The sequence below is a fragment of the Petaurus breviceps genome, unplaced genomic scaffold, assembly GCF_028583685.1.
Source record: "Petaurus breviceps papuanus isolate PSGF00001 unplaced genomic scaffold, PetGlider_PUasm1.0 227, whole genome shotgun sequence".
NCBI lineage: Eukaryota > Metazoa > Chordata > Mammalia > Diprotodontia > Petauridae > Petaurus > Petaurus breviceps.
Window position 1 is genome coordinate 9,369,207 of NW_027185896.1, and position 19,951 is coordinate 9,389,157.

The following is a 19,951-nucleotide window of genomic DNA, read 5'->3' on the forward strand; positions in this document are numbered from 1 at the left end:
AAGGACCAGGGAAGGATACTGGAAAACAGTGGGTGTAGAGAAAGAGCAATGTGAAGGAAGCAAGTTTCACGATGTAGTGGAAATAGTACTGAATTAGGGGTCAGAGAACCTGGGTTCAGATGCCAACATTGGCCCTTACCAGTTTTCTGACTTTGGGCACAATCCGAGCACTGCCTTCCAACCTGAGGTCAAATTATGCCTGAACAAAAAGATCCTTTCCACGACCTTCAACTTGATTTGATCATTTGCTCAGTGTTTACCTGTGTCTGGTATTGGAGGTACAAAGGGAAAAAAAAAATCAAACAGCCCCTGTTGTCAGGGAGCTTCCTTTCTTTGGGACAAATGGTCATCTAGGTTTGTCTCAGAAGACCTCTAAGAAGGCACTGCATTGCACCATGGGACAGCTCTATCAACAGGAAATGTGTTTGAGGTTTTTTCCCCTTTATACTGAAATCTGCATTTGTAATTTGAACCCAGCTTCTGGTCCTGCTCTCTGGGGCCAAGGCAGAATAAGCCTAATCCTTTTCCACAAGACAGCCTTTCACATGCTTGAAGACAGCTACCCTGACCTCTTTAAATCTTTTCTTCAGGCTAAATATTCTCCCTTAACTCAATGGCAGGTCAGTCTCACTAGGTCCCAGTATCCTCATCTATTAAGGGGGGGAGGGGATTCTCTTGGGGTGGGGGTCCCTCCCAGCTTTGAATCCTACCTTTCTAAATTTGATGTTTAGACTCCTTAGGGAAATAGAGGGGCAGTTACTTAAGTGGGAGGTTGGGGCTCCCTTCTCCAGGGGCCTACAGGACAGACCCCTTTCAGAACCCTACTATCCTTAGGGTTGAGGCCTGATCGCTGGAGAAATGCCACCAGGCAGTCTCAGGGGCTGGATGGAGGAGAGAGACTGAAAAAGCCACTTTGGGACTTAGAATCATGGTTGGACAAGTCCTTCCTTAGACAATTTAATCCAACTCCATATAAGGAAAAAAGTCCTAACATTTCCTTTCATCCAAGTGGGATGGGCTTCCTCGAGTTCCATACCATTGGAGGTCTTTAAGTGGACACTGGCTGACCACTCATCAGGGAGGCTGCAGAGGGAGAGTCTGAGGATTGAGCTGGAAGGGTTCTCAGATTTGTGAAATCTAGAAGTATTTATTAATCTTCTGCCATATTCAGGGCCCTGGGCTAAGCTTCGGAATACAAAGAAACACCAAAGCATGAAGGGAGTCTGCAGACCATCCCCTCATCTTACAGATGAGGAAACTGAAGTCCAGAGAGGTTATAAATTACTTGCCCAAGATCACATAGATTGTACCAAGTGTTACATAGGAACAGGTAAAGTTGGGAGCAGCTAGGTGGCACCATTAGTGCATAACAGACTGCTGGGTCTGGAGTCAGGAAGACTCATTTGCTGGCTGTGTGACCCTGGGCAAGTCACTTGACCCTGTTTGCCTCACTTTCCTCATCTGTAAAATGAAGGAAATGGTAAACCACTCCAGGATCTTTGCCAAGAATATCCCAAATGGAATCACGAGGAGTTGGATAAGACTGAAAAAATGACCAATCAACAGTCACAGGTTAAGTACGAGGAACTGAGGTTCCTTCTAGCCCTAAGCCAATGAATGAGCATTTTACAGTGGAGGAAATGAAAGCTCAGAAGATAAAGGGGATTTCCCAGGGCCATGCTGCATCTCAGGGTGGGGAGCTCACCCACAGGGATGTATTCATGCACGTGTGAGGACAGACAGGGTGTAGCCACTGCCCCATTCCTACCAAGAAACACTCTGGAGTCTATAATCAGAACCAGTGTTTATTAGCGCGATCCCATCCACAGGAACTTCTCTTGACCCCGTGGCTCAGGCCCCTTGTCTCCCATCTCCCCCCTCCCCGAAGTCTCCCTGTACAACTATTTACAGCCCCAGGGTGGCCCCCATGGGAGGGGAGAAGGGGTTCTGATCTTCCATCCCAGTATGCCTTGGGTTACCCCCATCACTACCCCCTTTGGGGCTGGGCTTCCTGGGAGAGAAGTTTTCTTCTAGGGCAGGGAGATGGGGAAAGGCCATGGTTGACAAATGCTGGCCCAACCAATAACTGGATTCTCCAAGGCGCCCCCCACCCCCTGAAGGAAGGAGTCCAGAAAGGTTAAAGGAAGGTTGGGTGACTGGGAGAGGGTCTAGCATGGACTGCCCTTCCTTCCTCCATCCCCTAATAAATAGATAATAAATATCCTAAAATGCCCCCTCTGTGCCTTCCCACCAGCCCCTTGGCAAGACCCAGTCGAGGGCTCTCCAGGGCCCCAGCCTGCTGGCTCACAGGTGTTAAGGAGGGGCTCTCTTTCCAGCATCGCCCAGGAGGACCTCAATGTCCTTCGGCTTGACCAGACATGGGAGAGAGGAGGGCTAGCATAGACTCTCTATCTTCATTCTCACCACCTGTTCTCCTCACCCCTTTGATTTGCACACAGCCCAGTCCCTATGGCTTTCCTCCTCTACCTCCATCCAGTCCCCCTGCTCTCCTCTCCTGCCTAGAGATACTTGTCTGGTTTCCTCCCAGGCCACAGGTACATTGTCCCTGCTTAGGCCCAGACCCCAGACTCCCCATTCCAGCCCCAGTCCCAAACGCCCACGCCATATTGGCCAATGATCAATGACCAACCCCATTCCCTGACCCGGTCCATCCCTCCCTGTCTCTGTCTAGTCCTCCACCAGCTCCCGAGGTGGTTTGGCCCCTTCCTGCTTGCACACACCTGCCCTGCACACGCTTCTTCTGTGTGTACTCCTATGAGATCTGTGCCCCAGCCTGAGTTGGGAAAGGGGGGGAATGACTCTCCATCCTCAGAATGCCCCAGCCTAGGCCTACCAACCCTTCCCCCAGATGTGCAGTGGGCAGCTATTAGCCACAGGCAGTGCTGGTCCTGGCCATACTGCAACTTCTTGGAGAAAAATCCTTCCCCAAACTTTGGATCTTCTCACAGCTGACAAGTCTGGGGGATGTTGGCTGGCTGGTTGAGGAGCACACCATCTTGAGTCCTTGCCTAGCCCAGGGCTCTTGCTCCTTCTCTGCAGACCAGGGCACTCAGTCCTTGTCCAAGGTCCTGACTCCCTGCCACAAGTTGGGGCTGGGAAGGGGATGGCCCTGCATTTCCAATCCCAAGGGACTATGTAGGACTTACCAATAAATACTGATAAAAGGGATGTGTGTGTGTATGTCTCTCTTTGTATATATATATATAATATATATAGATATTTATATATATATCTTTTTATATTAAAATGGGAGAGGGGGTAATGGCCTGGGGGTGGGGGATGGTGGGAAAATAGAGATGTGATGAGATAGTTTATGGCCCCCCAAGGTTGCAGGGGGCAGGGCAGCAGCAATGGTGGTTTCATGTGTCTGGCTGGTGATTCCGACGGTTTCGAGGCTTTTTCTGGTCCGGGAGCTCAGGGGTCTTGAGCCCCCCAGGGGCCTCTTTGTGGTTTGGGGGCGCATGGCGCCAGTATCCCTGACAGTACTGGTTGATAAGTCCCATTTCGGGCTGGGCCAGGAGCTGAGCCAGCTCCTGGTAGGGGGGTGTAGGGGGCCTGAGGCTGGCTGTTGCAGGGTCAGCCCCAGGGGGCTGCAGAGCAGCAACGGCAGCTCCTGGAGGGAAGAGCACAGCGTGGACGGCTTCTCGGCTGAGGACGTGCAGCTGGACACGAGTGACCACGTGCTTGAAGTTATTCTCAGTGGCTGTACAAGTGTAGAGGCCGGCATCGCTCAGTTGAAGGGCCCGAAGGAGTAGGCCAGGCTCGGTCCGCAGCATGCGGTCCTCTGATCGAAGCTGGACAAACGCAGAGCAAGGACGTCAGGGAACCAGGCCATTGCTTGCATCCTTCTTCCTGGAGGTCCCTTTTGCAGGGTCCCCTCCCTGACCTCCTTTCCTTCCATTTCCCCTTTTCTGAGGACTTTCACCTCTGCCCCCAACCCATCCTAGCTCATGATTAGACTTCCCTAAAAGACCAAGAGCTTTGAGGAGGGAGAAATAAAAACAGCTCAGACTTTTATGATCAGGAGATCACATCATAAATTTAAATAAAATCCCTATTTTACAGGCTCAGAAAAGGTAAATACCAGGCCCAGGGACACAGGACTAGTCAATGGCAGACAAAAACCGAGCTCTTTGGATCAATCACAGATTATCAGAGTTGGACAGAATACCTCATCTAAACTTCATTGTACTAGAAAAGGAAGTAGCAAAGCTGGGATTCGAACTCAGGTCTTCTGACCAGTGCTCTGTCCTTAACATCCTATGGCCTCTACTTCTGGGGAGGGTACCTCCCTTGCTCACCTCCTTCCTCCGGTCACTGGCATCTCTTTGGAAAAGCCACTTAATGGCGGCCTGGGGGGATCGGGGTTGGCACTCTAGGAAGGCAGCGCTGCCCTCAACACCATACTGCACCGACTCCACTGTGTTCTTATTGACTAGGGAAAGAGGCACCCAGATAATTTCAGAAAGTTGATTTACTTAAGACCCCACCCTGTGCATCCTTTCCATGTACCCCTACACCATCTTCTTCCTGCCACTGAGAGCTTCCATAGGATATATCCCCCATGGATCAAAAGCCTGAGGCATTTCTTTTTTTCTGGCATCAGGGCCCTCTATAATCACACACCATTCCATCTTCCTAGTCAGTCTTATCTCATGAACCCCTCTTCTCCAGTATGGTCCAGTCACACTAGCCTGTTCTCTCCCACCCAAAAACATAATCTTCTTCCTCAGTGTCTTTACTCAAGCTGCTTCCTACTCCTGAAATGGTCTTGTCACCTACTGAATTCCTGACCATCCTTTAAAAGCTAATTCTAATACCACTTCCTCCAGGAAGCCTGCCTTCCCTTCTCCCCTCATTGATTATGTAATGTTGTGCATTGGTATGATGTATTCAAAGGGATTTAGAGCAGGAAAAGACCTTGTAAATCATTTTGGTTGCCTTTCTGACTTTGAGGCTGGCTCTCTCCAAATTAGTTTTCTTTTTTCAAAATCAATCCACCTCACAAGAATTATAGAGAAAGGAATATTAAATGGCATGCCATGACTTCCCAAAGATTTGAAGTCAGTGTACTCAATGGTATGTAAAAGTTGGCTAAGTTGTAGTGTGTGTGTGTGTGTGTGTGTGTGTGTGTGTGTGTGTGTAGACAGAAGCTAATAGCCTTCCTCCCTACTGGAGTGTGAGGACAAAGAGGGGAGGGACACACTGGGTCTTGGCTAAACTTCGTCTCTCTCCCTAGGGCCGACTCAGTGTAGGGCTCTGCACACAGTCAGCACTTAATAAATGTCTGAGACGGCCTTTGGGGACTTATTTAAAATGAGGCATGCCAGTCATTTTCAAAGTCTGGTAGATGGGGTTTCTGCAGAATGAGAGATGTCCAGTGTGGGGGAGGATCCCTGGGGAAGGATGTGAGGCCATACTCACCATTGGAATTGAAACCCCTGCACTGACGAATGGGGTTGCCATGGCGGATGTCTTGGCGGCGGCTGCGTCTAAAGGCGAAGAAAAGAGAGACTGACTCTCAAAAGGACTGTCCCTGCCCTTGCCCCCATCCTTCCTAGCTCCCCCAGGGCCCTCCAAGGGTTGAGGCCATGTCTGCCACCCAGACCCAGGGCTCCCTTCAGATCAGGGTCTATGTTTCTTTCTTAGACCAGACCAGGGGCTCCCTAAGGGCAAAGGTCCTCTCCCATTGGGACTATGTTGGGCTCCTGCTCAGACCAGGCTGGTCTCTCCCCTGTCCCCTCCCCCTCCCCCTCTGCCTCTTACCTTTTGGAGGAAGCCGAGTAGCGGGAGCAGAATTTGCCATCCCAGGCACAGTAGGGGTCCCTGGCAAGACAGCAGTCGGCACAGGCAGCCCCGTAGGTGTGGCAGCGATGCAGGCCCAGGTGGGTTACGCCCACAGCAGAGGCCACATACAGTTGTTGCTGGGAAGGCATCGAGGGCTTGGTCAGAGTCCTGATCCTACCCATGCCCCTCAATTCCCACACCTCAGCAGGCTAGGGACAGCCTCTCTTTGGAGGGCAGCCAGGTGACATAACAGATAGACCCTTGGCCCTGGAGTCAGGAAGACCTGAGTTCAAAGTTGGCCTCAGACACTTTCTAGTCGTGTGACTCTGGGCAAGCCACTTAAACCTCTGTCTGCCTCAGTTACCTCAACTGCAAAACAGGAATAATAAGAATCATATCCTCTACCTCCCAGGGTGGCTGTGAGAATGAAATATTTGTAAAGAGCCATAAAAATGCTAGCTCCTCCTTCTCCTGGATGTTATTATTTTTGTCATTAGGCTAGGATTGTGGAAGAACCCTTCCCACATTCTGTTTTCCTTTAGTATTCCCATCTGTATAGTCATAGCAGAATCATGGCATTTAAAGCTAGAAGGGGCCACAGAGAGCCAGGCTTTGTTCAGATGGGGAAACTGAAGCCAAGGCTGGAAGTGGGCCAGAATGCTCCACTCTGACGCTTAGCATCGGTGTGACTTTGGGCAAGTCACATGCCTCCTTGACTTTGTTTCTCCATCTGTAAAATGGGGTCGCAGTCAGGAGTTTCTAAGGTCCCAGACCTGAGTACTAGTCTGATCTCAGGCTCCTACTATAGCTGTGCGACCCAGCACAAGTCACCTAACCCTTCTGTTTCTCAGTTTCCCCATCTGTTAATGAATGTGTTGGGCATGATGTCCTCCAAGGTACCTGTCTCTAAGTCCGTGGTCCTATCATCGTTCTTTCCCAGATCCAAATCCTAGGAGCTCATGTTTTGCCAAGAGTCCCACACATAGTACACTTATATCCTGGCTTGGTCTCTATTCCTCCCACCCCAAACTCCCATCCTCCTATGCTCTGGGGTGTTGTCTCTAAAAAGCTTTGGAGAAAAGAGCCTTGGGAATTCCAAAGGAATGAGCCTTTGAAATGAGGGATGGGATACAGATGGGAAGAGAGGAAGGTCACCCTCTTTGGGAATACTCTGAGATTTTTGTCCATTACAGAGGGAGGGCTCGGGGTATGGACTCCTGGCCCCAGAATTGTCCCCTGCTCTGCCCTGCCTAGTGCTGGAGTGGGGACGGGAAGCACACCCAGTGAAGTGAGCATTGATGTCCCAGGGACTCACCCGCTTGGAGGAGATGGTCATCGTCTTAATCGGGGCTGGAACCTGGAAAGAGAGGTCAGGGTAGGTGGTTAAGAGGGGAGGGGACTCTGGAAATTAACCCTCATCCCCCAAGATACCCTTCCCCTAACTTCTGCCCTTGCCCACTTTCCCCTTCAGCAATGGTCCGCCCTTCCCATACACCTGGACAAGAAGTCGGGGATGTTATACAGGGATGTTCAGGAGGGCCACAGTTGAGCGGACACGGGGGGCCAGAGGTCAAGGCTTGGTAAGGACTAGTTGGGGGACTTGGGGCTTGGGATAGGCTGAGACCAGGTTGGTTTCAGGTGGTCACTGAGTTAGGGGGAGGTCCCAGGGCAAGGAGATGTCCACCTTGAAAACCTCAACCTCCTCCAGCATCAGCTCCTCTGTTTCCATGTCATCCTTGGGCAGCACAATGACTTTCTGCACAGTGCCTCGATCTGGAATGAGGCAGAAGGGCCCTTTAGCAGTTGAGGGGGATGAGCAGGGAGCAGGGAAGAGGCCAAAGAAGGGAGGGGTCACTGGCCTCTGTTCCACATTCCAGGCTGGGGCCTGGTCCTGCACTAGTGAGAGCTAAGGGAAAGGGAAAGGTCAAAGGACTTTTCCACCTGTGGTCCCCGGGGCTCCAGGGGAGGGGAACTAAGTAGCAGAGAATTCATCCAGGGCCTCCAGCCCAAGGGATTTGTCCCCAGTTTTGGACTAAAGATAGGCCCTGGAGGCAACAAAATCCAGATCCGGAAGGAAGTCACACCACCAGCCCTGCTCCTTGGGGCTAACCGAGAACCTACATTGAGAGCTAGGTTTTCCTTGGCCCCTCACCCAGCACCATGCATGTGTGTGTACACGTGTCTGCAGAGAAGCTTAGACACATGTGTATGTGTACATATGGTGGGAGGGGCGTGCATTAGATAAAGCATGGGGCCTGGAGTCAGGAAGACCTGAATTCAAATCTAGTCTCAGACACTTCCTAGCCATGTGACCCTGGGCATGTCACTTAATCTCTGTCTGACTCAGTTTCCTCAGCTGAAAAATGGGGATAATGACAGCACTTACCTCCCAGGTTTTTAGGAGGATCAAATGCACAGTGCACATAGTAGGCATTTAATAAATTATTTCCTTCTCTCCCCCTGTTCCTGAGCACGACCACATTTGCATGCCATATGTGCTGCATGCAGGACTGAGCCTGGCTCGGCCCCTGGCGCCAGACCTGCGGCTTTGGGCAGGTGTAGGTGACCTCAAGGGTTTCCTCCAGCCCTAAATTTGACTTTATAGTCTCTGAGCCTCAGTTCCCTCATCTACATAATGGGGATGATAGCACCAGCAGGATGGACCTTACAGATAATTATTAAAGAGTTCTGTGAACTTTAAAGGCCACATAAATGCCGGAAGGTGTTATTATTTATGTCTCAGATATGGGTGTGTGTGAATGTATATCCATACACAGGTGCATGCGTGGGTTTATGTGTGTTTGCACAGGACAGGCCCCGCCTACTACAATTTGGCGCCGGGCCCCTTTGCCAAGCAGACATAGCAGCTGCTCCTCAGGGGAGTCTGCCAGGAATTGGGGGTGCTCACTCCCTTTCCCAACTGCCAGGGGGCCCTGGTTTAAGAAATGCTAGGGGGCCAGAGGAGGCCTGGGAGGACTTTTTCTTTCTACCTCAGATACTCATGGGAGGATAAGGGGGAGCTGAGATTGTCCTGGGTCTGAGGCTGGCCCTGAGAGGGGAGGGCCCTTCCCTCCCTATGGGCTCCAGCTCTAGGCAAGCCCCCTCCACTCTCTGGACCCCTGTTTTCTCCCTCAAAAGTTGAGGAGGAAGAACAATGGCGGTGACCGTATTCCCAAGGAGCCCCCTCCTCTACAGGGTGGAGCCCCATCCCACTCCGCCCCTTCCCCAAGGCAGCCCAGTGTGATGTGAGGGTGCTGGTGGGTGTGGCAGTGGGTACCTGTGCCCAGGAAAAGCACCTCATAGCGCCCGTCGGCCGCATCCACCTGATCCACAGCAATGGTGGTAAAGCGGTAGCGGGCGTTGGTCCTGACCACCAGAGGCCGGCGCTGCAGGGGGTACACTGCGTTGAACATCAGGGGGTGGGTACGCATGAAGTTAATGACCTCATCTGGGTAATCCTTGGTTGACTTCATGGATGGTGTGAAGGTCCCCCCTGGACACTGGAGTCACCAAACACAGGGCCAGTTAAGAGGGTTAGGGGCCCTGAACTTGGGTATCACTTACTCTATCTACTAACAGGATCCTGGGACATGGGGAGGATTTGGGGTGGGCTGGGGTCAGATTTCCAAGACAGGGGAATCTGGGATTTAGAATAAATAACAATTAGGAGGCCCAGAAAAAGAGGGCAGGGGCAGGATCGGGTTGGAGACTCTCCAGGTCAGGATCGAGCACCCCCACCTAATACACACATCGCAGCCCTCCTATCCTGCCCATCCCCAGTCCCCACGTCACTCCCTATCCCCACCCCAAGAACCCACACAAACCCTCTCTTGGAAAGAGACTTGTTTTCAGCCAAGCACCTTTTCCCCAATTCCATCCTAGAGAGTCAGAGTCAGAACAGTGGTAGGGAGGTGCCTGACTCAGAACTAGGGAGATGAGAGGGTTGGGGGCCCAAGGGGGCCATGGCAGTTATCATCAGGATCACTCCAAATACACACATGGCACACACGACTCACAGTGCCAGGTCGAGGATAGGGCATCTTGCCCGTAAAAGGCATCCATTGGTAGTTGGGCCCCTCCTTATGGGCAAAGGGACCATTGAAGACCATGCGAATATCGGCCATGGAGTACACACAGACTGCAGACCCCCTGAACACGGAGCTGGAGGAGGAGAGAGTCGGAGGTGGGCATGGGGCTCTGGTTCGAGCCTCCTGTTCCTCCCCTAGCTCCCCTCAGCCCAAGCCCAATGCAGGCCTCACCCTGAGGACGTGAACACAGCATAGATGACGGGGTTCTTTACATCCTGCGTTTGTTGTACAAATACGTCCTCTGTGCAGAGAAGAACACGGGTCAGGGAGATGACTCCCAGGGCCCCCAGATCGCTAGGAGCCAGCCAGGGTTGTCCCTCCAGCCTCTGCCTGGGCTCCTCTCACCCCCTGCATGGGCACTCACGTAGCTCGTCAAAGTGGGTCTCGATGCCATCTGGGCCAGGGACAGAGCAGACGAGCCTCGCCTTCAGGAAGGTGCTCCATTTGTTCACCAGGCAGCAGTGACCCCCATCATCATTCTGTGGGCACAAGCAGTCCCCTTGCTGTGAGAATCCCCCAAGAGTCAGTCCTGACTTCTAAACATCCCTTAATCTGGCCTAGATCCATGCCATGGCAGTGAGTCTCCCAGAGCTGGCCCCCCCACAAACCCCAGTGTGAGAGACAGGGGGTGGTCTGGACTCCCAAAGAGCCTACACATGAGGAGGCCTGGGCCCAGACCCCTCCATACCACTCCCGTGCCAATGCCATACCAGGCAGATGCGGCCAATTCGGGCATAGACGGCTGGGCTCTGGGGAGCCTCTGTGGACTTCTCTCGGAAGAAGAAATAGAGCTTGTCATCGTTCCGCTCGGCACTGTCCGGGATGAGCTGGGCATGGACGAATGAAGGATCTGGGACCAGAAGATGGAGTGATCAGTGTGAGACATCTACACACACACACCCCAGCCCTTCTCCCTTTAGTTGAGAAGGGTGCCCTGGCTCCAGGCAGCCCACCAGGACCATCTCACCATTGAGCCAGCGAGAGTTATACTGGTCTGTCCTCATGGCCGTCTGTTTGCCCAGGGTCCGGAAGATGGCTGCGTCTGTGCCCATGAAATCTATGTACACGCCAGCATATAATTCTTCATCTGCAGAGAAAGGGGACTCTGTGGGTTACTCATGTCCCTGGCCCCTTGCAGAGACAGTCAGGGAAGCCCTCTCACCTGATACACTGCTCTCAGAGCTTTACTCCCTCAAGTTTCTTCCTGCCCCTGGCATGAATGTCCAAATCGCTCCAACACATAGTATCTCCCCAGGTACTTGTGGGCTGGAGTCTGCCTAAGGCATTTCTTGGGAGTTTGTTGCGTCTCCCAGAAAAGTCACAGAATCATGGGATTCCAAGATGAAGGAACTTTAGAAATCCTCTATTTGAGGCCCAAGGAGGCAGGGAGTGGTCATGGGCAGGGACCTGGCCTCCTCCTTCCTTGTCCTATGTACATATTGTGTGTGCCCCCTCCCAGGAGAAGGCAAACCCCTCGAGGGCAGGACTCCTTTATTTCTGCCTTTGTATTAGGTCTGCTTAGCTTGGCTCACAGTAGACATTTAATAAATACTTGCTGAATGAACGAATCGGCCTATGAGTTCCTGGTACTGCCTGGCAATGGACACCTCCCAGGCTGCCCGGGGGGGAGGAGCAGAGAGAGGGGAGGCCACCCTCACCCTGCTGGCTGTTCTCAGGCTTCTCCTATGGGCACTGGGCCTAACAGCTGTTCCCAAATGAATAAAGCCTGGCAGTACATAGCCTGGGAGCCAATGCCAACCTGAGGGGGGAGGTGGTTATGGGCAGGCTGGTCTGGAAGGGGGTGCTCAGACAGACGGACACTATGAGGGAGGTCACTCAGCAGGCACTCCCTGAGTTAGGAAGGATGGATTAAGCACCTACTATGTGCCAGACACTTTTTTAAGTGCTAGAGATTCAAAGAAGGGCAAAAGACAGTCTGTTTTCTGGGAACTCACATTCTAATGGGAGAGACAACTTGCAAACAACCATGTACTAAGGAAATATGAATGGGATAAATTGGAGAGAATGAACAGAGGGAAGGCACTAGCATTAAGGGGGATCTGGAAAGGTTTCCTGGGTTCTAGGTTTTAGGTTCTAGGATTTTAGTTGGGACTTGAAGGAAGCCAAGGCAGATGCCCCTCCTTTTCCCATACCTGAAGACAGCATTCCCTGCCCCAAGTGTCTCAAATCATAGAAAACTGGAGCATTAAGAGCTAGGAGAGGTCATAGAGATCATGTTCTCCAACCCCCTTATTTTACAGATACAGAAATTCCATTTCAGAGGAGAACTGACTTGCTCAAAATCAAACCGTTGGTATGGAGCAGTCAGGATTGGAACCCTGGTCACAGGAACCTAGATTTAGAGCATGAAGGGGTCCTTGGAGTCACAGGGACAAAGAATTAGGGCTAGAAGGAATCTCAGAGCTCATCTAGACCAACGCCATCATCTTATATATGAAAAAACTCCCAAACTGTAAATCTACAGTGAGGTTAGGTCACCTGTCCAGTGGCACACAGAGTGAGTGGCAGGGTCAAGATTTGAACTCAGGCCCTCTGGCTCCCAAATCCAGAGCTCTTCCCGCTGCACCAGAGAGGATGCCTCGTACCAGTTACCCCCTCTGATGCCACCCACCGTACCATCTCCCTCCCCCAAATCAGAGGAGCTTCATTCTGAGCTCCTTCCCACCTGGGAGCCTTTGCATATGGAGCAGCAGCCAGGCGCACCTTCTCTCTCCCACACCCTCAGCCCTCTTCTGCTCCAGTTTCTCCTGTAGAACCTAGCTCAGAGGCCCTTCAAAACCCTCCCCAGGGTTCTGATCCAGGGAGGGGGACACTCACTGATGAGGGCAGAAACGCTGTCCACCTTGGGATCATACGGACACTTGCCCTTTCCTGACTCTAGTTTCTCCGGCTCCAAGTAGAATATATAATCCTGCCAGGGAGAGATGGGGATTCAGAGAGGTCAAGGGAATGGAAGGAGATTCCACACACACCATTCCCCACTCCCCCAGTCCATCAGTTGCCTTAAGAGCTGGAGTCATAAGTAGGAAGGATAATTCGCATATTTCTAAGGACTTAAGGCCGACGAAGCTTTCCCCTCACAATAATCTCCATAGGTAGGTCTTGCAAATACTGCTATCCCCACTTTACAGATGAGGAAAACTGAGGCCCAGAGAAAAGTGCCATGAGGATAGACCAAAGTATCACTGCCTGAGCTTGAACCCAGGCCTTGAGGCTACAAGTCCATGGCTCTATTCAGCACACCATAGTTCTGGTTGGGGGAGACCCTCTAACCAGAATTACCAGTCAGTCCTTGGTCCAGAATAGATTTTACCCCACCTACCCACCCCCCACTTCCCCCAGCACTGAAGAGCTAGTTGTCAAGGGAAGGTCTGTGCTAAAACTGTGTGACTTTGGGGAAGGAATCCCTGAGTTCCAGCCCCAGAGAGGTGGTTAAGTGCTGTCTTTGGTAGGGGGGCACTGCTGGAGTGGAGAGGTTCAGAAAACCCCAGCAGTACCATCAGAGGACAAAGGCAGGTGCCTGGGGAACCGTATGGGTGGGGAGGGGATGCAGCTATCTTCCCATTCTCCATTCCCTGGCCTTTTCCTCAGCCTCCCTTTTCCATGATCCCTCAGGCGCCCAGCGAAGGCAGACACAGAATAACATCGGTCTGGAGCCAGACAGTGAGGAGGGCAGGTTTGCAACCACAAACTCTCCTGGGAATTCCCAAGCCAGAGAGAAAACTGGCCTTTGCATTTTCCAGTTCTGCTTGGTGTAATCCTTCCATCAGAGGATGGATAACTGAGAGCTGGTTAACCTGACGTTTTCCCTGGAACCCCTGGTCTGAGGGCCCCCAACCAGGTAGCCTAGCCAAGGTCTCCCAGCCCCAGACACTTCTGTGTCAAGGTGGGGTAACCCTACTAGTCGGTTCATGTCTGTCTCCAAGGCAAGGGGGCAGGAGGAGTCTAGGTAGGCTGTCTCTTAGAAACTGCCAGCCCAGCTGATTCCTGCCTAGTAGGAAGGATGGGAGGAGGGGGGAAGCACCCTTATACCTGTCTTCTCCCAACTCTTAGAACCAAGTTCCAGCCCCTCTTCAAAGATCCTGTCTGCACTGTCTTATGTAAATAACAGACCAGCTGAGCTTGGGCCCAGGGAGAAGAAAGCCAAAGGTCTGGGCAGTCCGCTGTGGTCCAGCCCTGGTCACTACAGATCCCAGAACCCTGAGATTGCCCCGGGATGGGAGGTTTGTGAGCGGTGCTGGGACCAAGCCCCCTTTAGACAAGGCAGATCAGGAGCGAAGTGCTACAGACCCAGCCTGGGCCCCAGCAGGGGTGGGAGTGGGGTGCACATGGCGGGGCAGGGAAGGAAGGGGAGGGCAGAGGAGGCTGCAGCAACAGAGGAGCGGAGAGCAGGCGCCATGGATGGTGATGGGAAAACACACGAGTGACCCTCCCAGACATTCCACACCCACCTGCACGCACACACCAGCCCTTCCACGCACACCCTGCCAGGGCCCTACCCTTTAACACACAGCCCTCCATTCAGCAGGCCCCTGGAACTCACATCCATGTGCACACAACCAGGACCATCTCACGGGCACTCCCCCACGCGGACAGGCACGCTCTCACCTATGCACAGCACACACAGAACTCTCACCACCTCAAGCCAGCTCTGGCCTGGAGAGAGTCCCAGGGCAGGTATCCTGCTGACTCCAGTGAAGGAGGAATGTGTGCTGTGTGCCTGTGCGTGTATGTGTGGTGTGTGCGGTGTGTGTGTATATGTGTGTGTGTGGTGTGTATATGTGTGCAAATGGTGTGTGGTGTGTGTGCGGTTGAGCATAAGTCTTGGGGAAGTAGGTGAGGTGGGTGCCGTATGTCTGAGATGAGTCCTGTCTGGGTTCCTGACACGGATGTGGGCCTGTTCGTCTCTCCTCAGGCCTTGGTAGAATGGGGGGGGGAGGTCCATCCAGGGTTCTGCCTCTCCCCTGGGAGGGGCTTCCACAGTGCTCCCCGTTCCAGCACCTTAGTTTGGAGTTGAAGGTGGGGGTATCTAGGGGCCCTGGGGACAGACACTTGGGCAGTTAGGTCAGGAAGGCTGCTTAGTGCTCCAGGGGGGATGGCCTGGCTAAGGGGTGAGAGGGCTCATTTCTATGCTGGGGAACAGGGCAGATGGGGAGGAAGGGAGCAGGGTGGAGGAGCTGTCTGGGGTCAGCCTGGAGGTGGGTCCTGTCTGGTTCGGAGTAGCCCCAGGGCTGGGGGTAAGGGAGGCAGGATGCTGGGGCCGGGGCCTGTGCTGGAGAGGGGCCTGGGAGACTGAGGCCTGCGTCCCACCTGGTGCTGGGTGGCCACAGTTGGGCTGACAGCGGCGGCATCCGTGGCTCTGCTGCCCCGGCCTCTGGGCTGAAGGGTGTGTGTCAGCTCCACGGCCTAAGAAGAAGGACAGAGTCAGGTTAGCCCTGGGGCTTGCCCACAGAGGCAGGGAGGACCACTGTTGGTACAGCAGTCTCTTAGCTGGAGCACAGACACGTGAACACGCATACTCTCCTACAGATACACCCTGCCCCTCAGCACACATGGTGCACACACTCACACACACAGCAGCTCAGGACCCCATTCACTCAGAGCCACACTCCAGCTCCACATCCACACTGAGTGTCTTGCAAACTCCCTTCTGCCCCCAAGCCTTGTCCACACTCACTGGCCCAGCAGCAGTCAACCACCATCACACAAGCCCCACCAGAAAGACGTTGGCCACATGGGTTTCCCCTGGGAGAACATGCCTGCTCACACATGTTCCCTGGGAGAGTCCCCATGGAGAGCACACACATATCCCATGACACACGGGAGCCACAGGGCCCCACCCAAGCCCAGATGGAGATGGAAGGAAGCAGAAGCAGAGGGTGAGGAGAGACAAAAAAGGCAGGTGTGGGAGAAGGGAGAGGAGGCATCCCAGGGTTCCCTCTCCCAATGACCCCCCCTTATATACTGACATGAATATTGATGAGCTCATCTGTATCCAAAGAAAGTGGTTGTTCTAGGTAAATTTCTTCACCCCACCTCACAACAGCTCACACAGGGAAACGGAGGTACAGTAAATCCAACATCCTCTCCCTCCAGCCAGCTGGAGGTAGCAGCAATGGAATGAACCCACAACTCCAGCTTCCCAACCCACCATTCCATTCCCCACATCCTCTGACATCTTTCCTACTCTTGATCTGTCTGCCTCAGGGGCTATTGGGATACCTTCCTCTCCTCCAAGGTCTGAGGCAGGGCCACTTGGCCCCTGGGGTGACACCAAATCAGCTTGGAACAGTCCCTAGAGTCTGGGGCCCCAAAGACCTTCCTAGCAGCCACAGAGGAGGAGGTGGTCAGGGCATGGGAATGCTACCCACCCCTCATTCAGCCCAAAAGCACCCAGAGAAACCTAATGTGGATCAGAAGGGACAGAGCTAGGCTAGGATTCAAGGGGTCCAGGGAATTCTGGGGAGGCCCAGGGCCACACTCAGGGGAGTGGGAGGGGAGAAAGGAGGGGTCAAGGAAAAGATGTTCAAGGGGTCTAGGCTTTTTGGGTCAGGACTCAAAAAGGTCAAGTGCCAAGAGTCAAGGGTCAGAGGCTGGGGGTTCAGACCCTGGGCTATACCTGTGCCTTGCGCCCTCGATTGACATAGGTACACACAGGATTGTAGGCACCTGTCCCACACACGTACAGATGTGTCCGATTCCAGGGCTGGATGAGTCGAATGAAGTTCCCACATTCGCCCTGACAGAGGAAATAAGAGCAAGAGGAGCCTGTAAAGCCCCCTCCCCAACCCCTTCCCCAGCTCCTCCCTGCTCCCTCCCACACCCTCAGCACTCACAGACTCCTAGAATGTTAGGGCTGGAAGAGATCGCAGAGATCTCGTCTAACACTGTCATTTTACAGAAGGGGAAACTGAGTCCCAAAGAGGTGGAGGGAGGGAGCCCCAGGAGAGTCACAGCGGCCTCCTGCCCCTTGGTCTGAGAGGGTTTTCCAAGGGGGAGTGTCACCTCTGATGGCACAGGCTCAGAGGCATTGAGAGGTGACAGTTGGCTGGGTGTGGGAACTTCTCAGGGGCTCCCTGGTTTCAAAATTAGCTTTCAGTCATGGGATATTCAACGACTGGCTAATTTGGGGATTTGGAAGATGGGGCACTGGGGGATTTAAGCGCCTTGAGTTCAGGGTTTAGGGGCTGTGAGATTGCGATGCTGGGCACTGAAATCACTAGGCTGGGACTCTGAGGTCTGAGGGTTTAGGGGCTGTGAGATTGGGATGCTGGGCACTGAAGTCACTAGGCTGGGACTCTGGGGTCTGAGGGTTTAGGGGCTGTGAAGTTTGGGGGCCAAGTGCTCTGGGCTTCAAGTTCCAGCTCCGGGGGATGGTCTCAGACCCACTGGCTCCTCCCTCCCTGGCTCACCAACCCTTCACACCTCGGCCCTCAATACTCACATTACTGTTCTTCCCTGAGAGCACACACTCCTCGATCCTCTGAGGGGAAGCTGCCCAATGGATCTGCCAGGAATGGGGGAGAGTGAAGGCCAGAGCAGGATCCTAATACTCTCATTCACCACCCCCCCAGTCTGCCCCCATGAGGCAGGAAGCTGGGGATAGGGGATCAGATCAGGGATACAGAATTCCTTCCCCTCTCTCCTTCCCCCTACCCACACCCAACACACTCAGCTTGATGGTGCTGTGTGTGTATCCATGTCCCAGCTGCACACTGTCTTTGCCCAGCTATCTGTTCATCTTGGACATGGTACTTGTAATTCTGCCAGGCTGTCCTTAAGGGCACAGGTGTGTAGAGGTGTGTGCGTGTGTGTATTCCAGGTATTTGGGGGGGGGGGGAGTGGAAGGCCAGAACTTCAAGTGTCTGTCCCAGGCAGGCAGCTCTGGGGGAAATCCCGATGCCTGCCCTGCTCTTACGATGAGGGGCTCTCTGTTGATGTCATGGAGGTCCAAGGACAGGATGTAATCCTTGCTGCCCACATACATCCGGTCGTGGTCTTCATCCTTTAACAGGATCCGATAATCTGTTGTGTTCAGCAGGAAATTGAAGAAATGAGCAGTACCCGTAGCCTTCAGCTCTGCAAGATACAGAACAGGGAGGGGGGCAGGTCATTAGGAGGGGGCAGAAAAAGTGGAGATGGAACCCTAGGGCTATCTAATGCCCACCCTAACCTCCAAGGCCCAAGCTCAAGGATCCCACTCCTGAATCTGCCAAGAATCAAATCCTCTCCCTTTCTCTCCACCTGCTTCCTGGGAAAATCAGCTAGAGTAGGGGGCTTGGAGGGGGCCTGAGTATACACAAGACATTTCGTCAATGTTTAGTTGAATTCAGAGTTGTAACTAGGAATATTGGTTTGTTGTTGTTGAGTCGTGTCCGACTCTTCCTGACCCCATTTGGGGTTTTCCTGGCAAAGATACTGGACTGGTTTGCCATTTCCTTCTCCAGTTCATTTTACAGATGAGGAAACTGAGGCAAACAGGGTGAAATGACTTGCTCAGGGTCACACAGCTAGTCAGCGTCTGAGGCTAGATCTGAACTCAATAATTTCCCAAAGAGTCTGTCTAGGCTGTGCCCCCTGGAGAGTTGGAGAAAGTAAGCAGGCCTTGGGAGAGATGATGACATCACAGTCATTATGAGGGTGAGGATGAGAGCTGGCATTTCTATAGCTCTTTAAGGTTTTTAAAGCACTTCACCTTATCTCACTGGATCCTTGCAACAATTATGATTATTAAACAACTATTATTATCCCCATTTTATAGATGAGAAAATCGAGGCTGAGAGTTATGTCCATTTGCCCACATAGTAAGTGTTTGAGGCATGATTCAAACTCAGGTCATTCTGATTCCAAATCTAACACTGTCCTATCCACTGACACCTAGCTGCCAGTTGAACCGTGGGTACACTGATGGGGAAGAGAGGGGTGGCTGGTTCCATTGCCCTCCTTCCCTGGCTTCTACTGACATGGACTCTGCTTTCTTGACCTCCTTTGAGCTCGGGGAAGGATGCCTTTCCCTCCCCACTCCCCTCCCATGGGAGTGTGGGCTGTCAGAAGACCAAGAAGCTCCAGGTGTAGGGCCTGGAGTCTCCAGACCAGTGGGGATGAAGGGCACCTCTTCCCTTTAGATGTCAATACCTGGGACAAAAGCCTCAGCTGTCCCATTTTAGTGGCCTGAGGAAACCCACGACCCTTATAACTGGACCCAGGCACCAGTGTTTTGGGTGTTAGGGAGAGAACAACTTGTGCCCCCTCCCCACCTTCCAGGCCCAGTCATCTTCGTGGGCTCCCCCAGATCACTGTCAAGAAGCCCTCTTTCCCTGCTCTTTCCTAGGTTACCGATCCAAGGCTCCCGGAACCACCCAGCCTCCCTTTCTGCCCCTTTGTCCTCAGCTGGGAGTTGCCCAGCCCCAGAAACTGCAGCCTCTCCTGAGGATAGTGAGTGTAAGAAGGCTATGGCGCCAGGGCCGGGCTGGGGAGAAGGAAATTGGGCTGGGCAGGGCCACACCTCCAGGCCGAATCCTTGATTCATCAGCCATCTCAGCTCCTGGAAATTCAGGATAAAAGGGCTGAGGATCCCCACCCCAACCTAGCAGCTGCATCAAAGGTCTTTATGGGCATTCAGGGGTTAAAGAGCAGCCAGCCCCACCCCTACTGCTCCATCACACACACACACACACTGCAAATCAAAATTCAGAGCTGAAAAGGATCTTGGAGAAAATTTAGTCTAATCTCCTCATTTTACAGATGAGAAAACTGAGGCCCAGGGAGGTGAAATATCACACACACACACACACACACACACAGGACAAATTTGGTCATGGGAGAGCAAAGAGGAAAGAATGAGAAAAGCTGAGGAAAGAATCCAGGAATTCTGACCCAATCTTTCTATTCTTAGATAAGACCTCTCTGGATCCAGAATAGCCCTCAATGGCCCCAAAGGGAGCGAGAATTGGTAAAGGGGGTGACCTGGGGGATGCATAAATATTGCATGAGTGTGGGGAGAGGCTACCCTAGTGGGGGGCTCTTTCAAGATG

General features: G+C 52.9%; 1 protein-coding gene across 3 annotated transcripts in view; it reads right to left on the reverse strand.

The window, feature by feature from the left end:
* Positions 1–1,791: 1,791 nt before the first annotated feature.
* The window catches only part of SEMA3F (semaphorin 3F), a 62,219-nt gene continuing 44,059 nt past the window's right edge, over positions 1,792–19,951 (reverse strand). For 2 of the 3 annotated variants that reach the window (XM_069095676.1, XM_069095677.1), the window contains exons 3-19: positions 17,836–17,996; positions 17,362–17,424; positions 16,537–16,656; positions 15,228–15,323; positions 12,735–12,828; positions 10,864–10,983; positions 10,607–10,746; positions 10,261–10,375; positions 10,068–10,137; positions 9,825–9,969; positions 9,086–9,308; positions 7,493–7,581; positions 7,124–7,165; positions 5,788–5,945; positions 5,446–5,513; positions 4,323–4,456; positions 1,792–3,815 (exon numbers count right to left, since the gene is read on the reverse strand). In XM_069095676.1, coding sequence (XP_068951777.1) covers positions 3,381–3,815; positions 4,323–4,456; positions 5,446–5,513; positions 5,788–5,945; positions 7,124–7,165; positions 7,493–7,581; positions 9,086–9,308; positions 9,825–9,969; positions 10,068–10,137; positions 10,261–10,375; positions 10,607–10,746; positions 10,864–10,983; positions 12,735–12,828; positions 15,228–15,323; positions 16,537–16,656; positions 17,362–17,424; positions 17,836–17,996 — 2,273 coding nt within the window. In that variant the 3' untranslated portion in view covers positions 1,792–3,380. The remainder of the gene's footprint in view (positions 3,816–4,322; positions 4,457–5,445; positions 5,514–5,787; positions 5,946–7,123; positions 7,166–7,492; positions 7,582–9,085; positions 9,309–9,824; positions 9,970–10,067; positions 10,138–10,260; positions 10,376–10,606; positions 10,747–10,863; positions 10,984–12,734; positions 12,829–15,227; positions 15,324–16,536; positions 16,657–17,361; positions 17,425–17,835; positions 17,997–19,951) is intronic. The other variant, XM_069095678.1, reaches the window with a different exon arrangement.